The sequence below is a fragment of the Cyprinodon variegatus genome, unplaced genomic scaffold (genome assembly GCF_000732505.1).
Source record: "Cyprinodon variegatus isolate N-32 unplaced genomic scaffold, C_variegatus-1.0 Scaffold1216, whole genome shotgun sequence".
Taxonomy (NCBI): domain Eukaryota; kingdom Metazoa; phylum Chordata; class Actinopteri; order Cyprinodontiformes; family Cyprinodontidae; genus Cyprinodon; species Cyprinodon variegatus.
In genome coordinates, this window is record NW_015151669.1 from 52,025 (window position 1) to 53,146 (window position 1,122).

The 1,122-nt window shown below is 55.6% G+C and overlaps 1 protein-coding gene across 3 annotated transcripts in view; it reads right to left on the reverse strand.

The window, feature by feature from the left end:
* The window catches only part of LOC107102204, a 21,702-nt gene that overhangs the window by 16,999 nt on the left and 3,581 nt on the right, over window positions 1–1,122 (reverse strand). For all 3 annotated transcript variants that reach the window (XM_015401414.1, XM_015401413.1, XM_015401412.1), the window contains exons 2-6: window positions 880–970; window positions 780–814; window positions 678–708; window positions 513–609; window positions 285–433 (exon numbers count right to left, since the gene is read on the reverse strand). In XM_015401414.1, coding sequence (XP_015256900.1) covers window positions 285–433; window positions 513–609; window positions 678–708; window positions 780–801 — 299 coding nt within the window. In that variant the 5' untranslated portion in view covers window positions 802–814; window positions 880–970. The remainder of the gene's footprint in view (window positions 1–284; window positions 434–512; window positions 610–677; window positions 709–779; window positions 815–879; window positions 971–1,122) is intronic.

Below are 1,122 nucleotides of genomic sequence, written 5' to 3' on the forward strand. Positions count from 1 at the left end.
AGCATCGCCATGGCGACAAGGCGTTTAGCTCTACTGGTCATTCTGAGGGATTAAAGAGTTTAAACCTTCTGAGGGTAAAAAGAGAAATAATGAAATGGAGGAAAAACCAGAGCGGACGCTGGAAATGAGTTTATTTGCCTTTGGAGGCTGAAAACGAAGCTGCATTTAAAACGGATTCTGTTTTCGTTCCTTTAAGGTTTTATTCTGGCGTTTTTTTCTCCATGATGACAGAAACTTTCTGCCAGCAATCAGCTGATCTGAACACCTGATCTTGCTGCGCTCACCTGCCGTCGCCGTAGCGATGGGGGTGGTGCTCCTGGACGTCCTGCAGGAAGCGCTCCAGCAGCGTCAGTCCGCTCCTGGACGAGGACCTGGGGGAGGAGCCTCTGGAGGACGTGCTGACTGCGTCCAGGTGTCTGAGGCTGGACAGGTGCTGTGAGGGACAGGTGATGATGTCATCAGTGACTGAGAGCGGCCGCTGGCTGGTAGGGGGGTGCGGCGGCATGCTGTACCTGCTCCAGGTGGGTGTAGAGGACCCTGCAGTAACCGCAGTAACCCTGCCTGCCGGGCTCACACCTGGACGGACCGGCCTCTGGCTCCGCCCACCTCCTGCCAGACACACAGCAGCTTCACTCACCTGCAGACGGACCCCACTGACAGAGCGCAGAGGCACTCACCTGTTGGGAGGCTCCGCCTTCTTCTGGTGACCTGCCATGAAGCAACCAATCACAGTCAGAGACAGAGAGCAGCTCAGAGAAAGAAAACGGTTCTGATCTCACCTTCATCAGAGGGGCGGGGCATCCTGACGGCACACCTGGAGAACACACAGCGGTTAACATGGCTCCACCCACCCCCCATCATTCAGAGGACATCACTCACCTGGAAGCAGGGCGGTCAGGGCGTCTGTCCAATCAGAGGGCTCCATGCTGTAACCAACGGTAATGAGGCGGGGCTTCCAGGGTCCATGAGCCTGGGGGGCAGAGGGTGGGTTAGCATGCTAGCAGCTCTGACCGTGATGTCATGATCTGCTTCTCTGTTCTCCATTTTTCATTTGGATGAAATAAGAGGAGGCGGGGTTACCAATCTACTCGCTCTGGAGAGCAGAGTTCGCTGCTTTTAGAT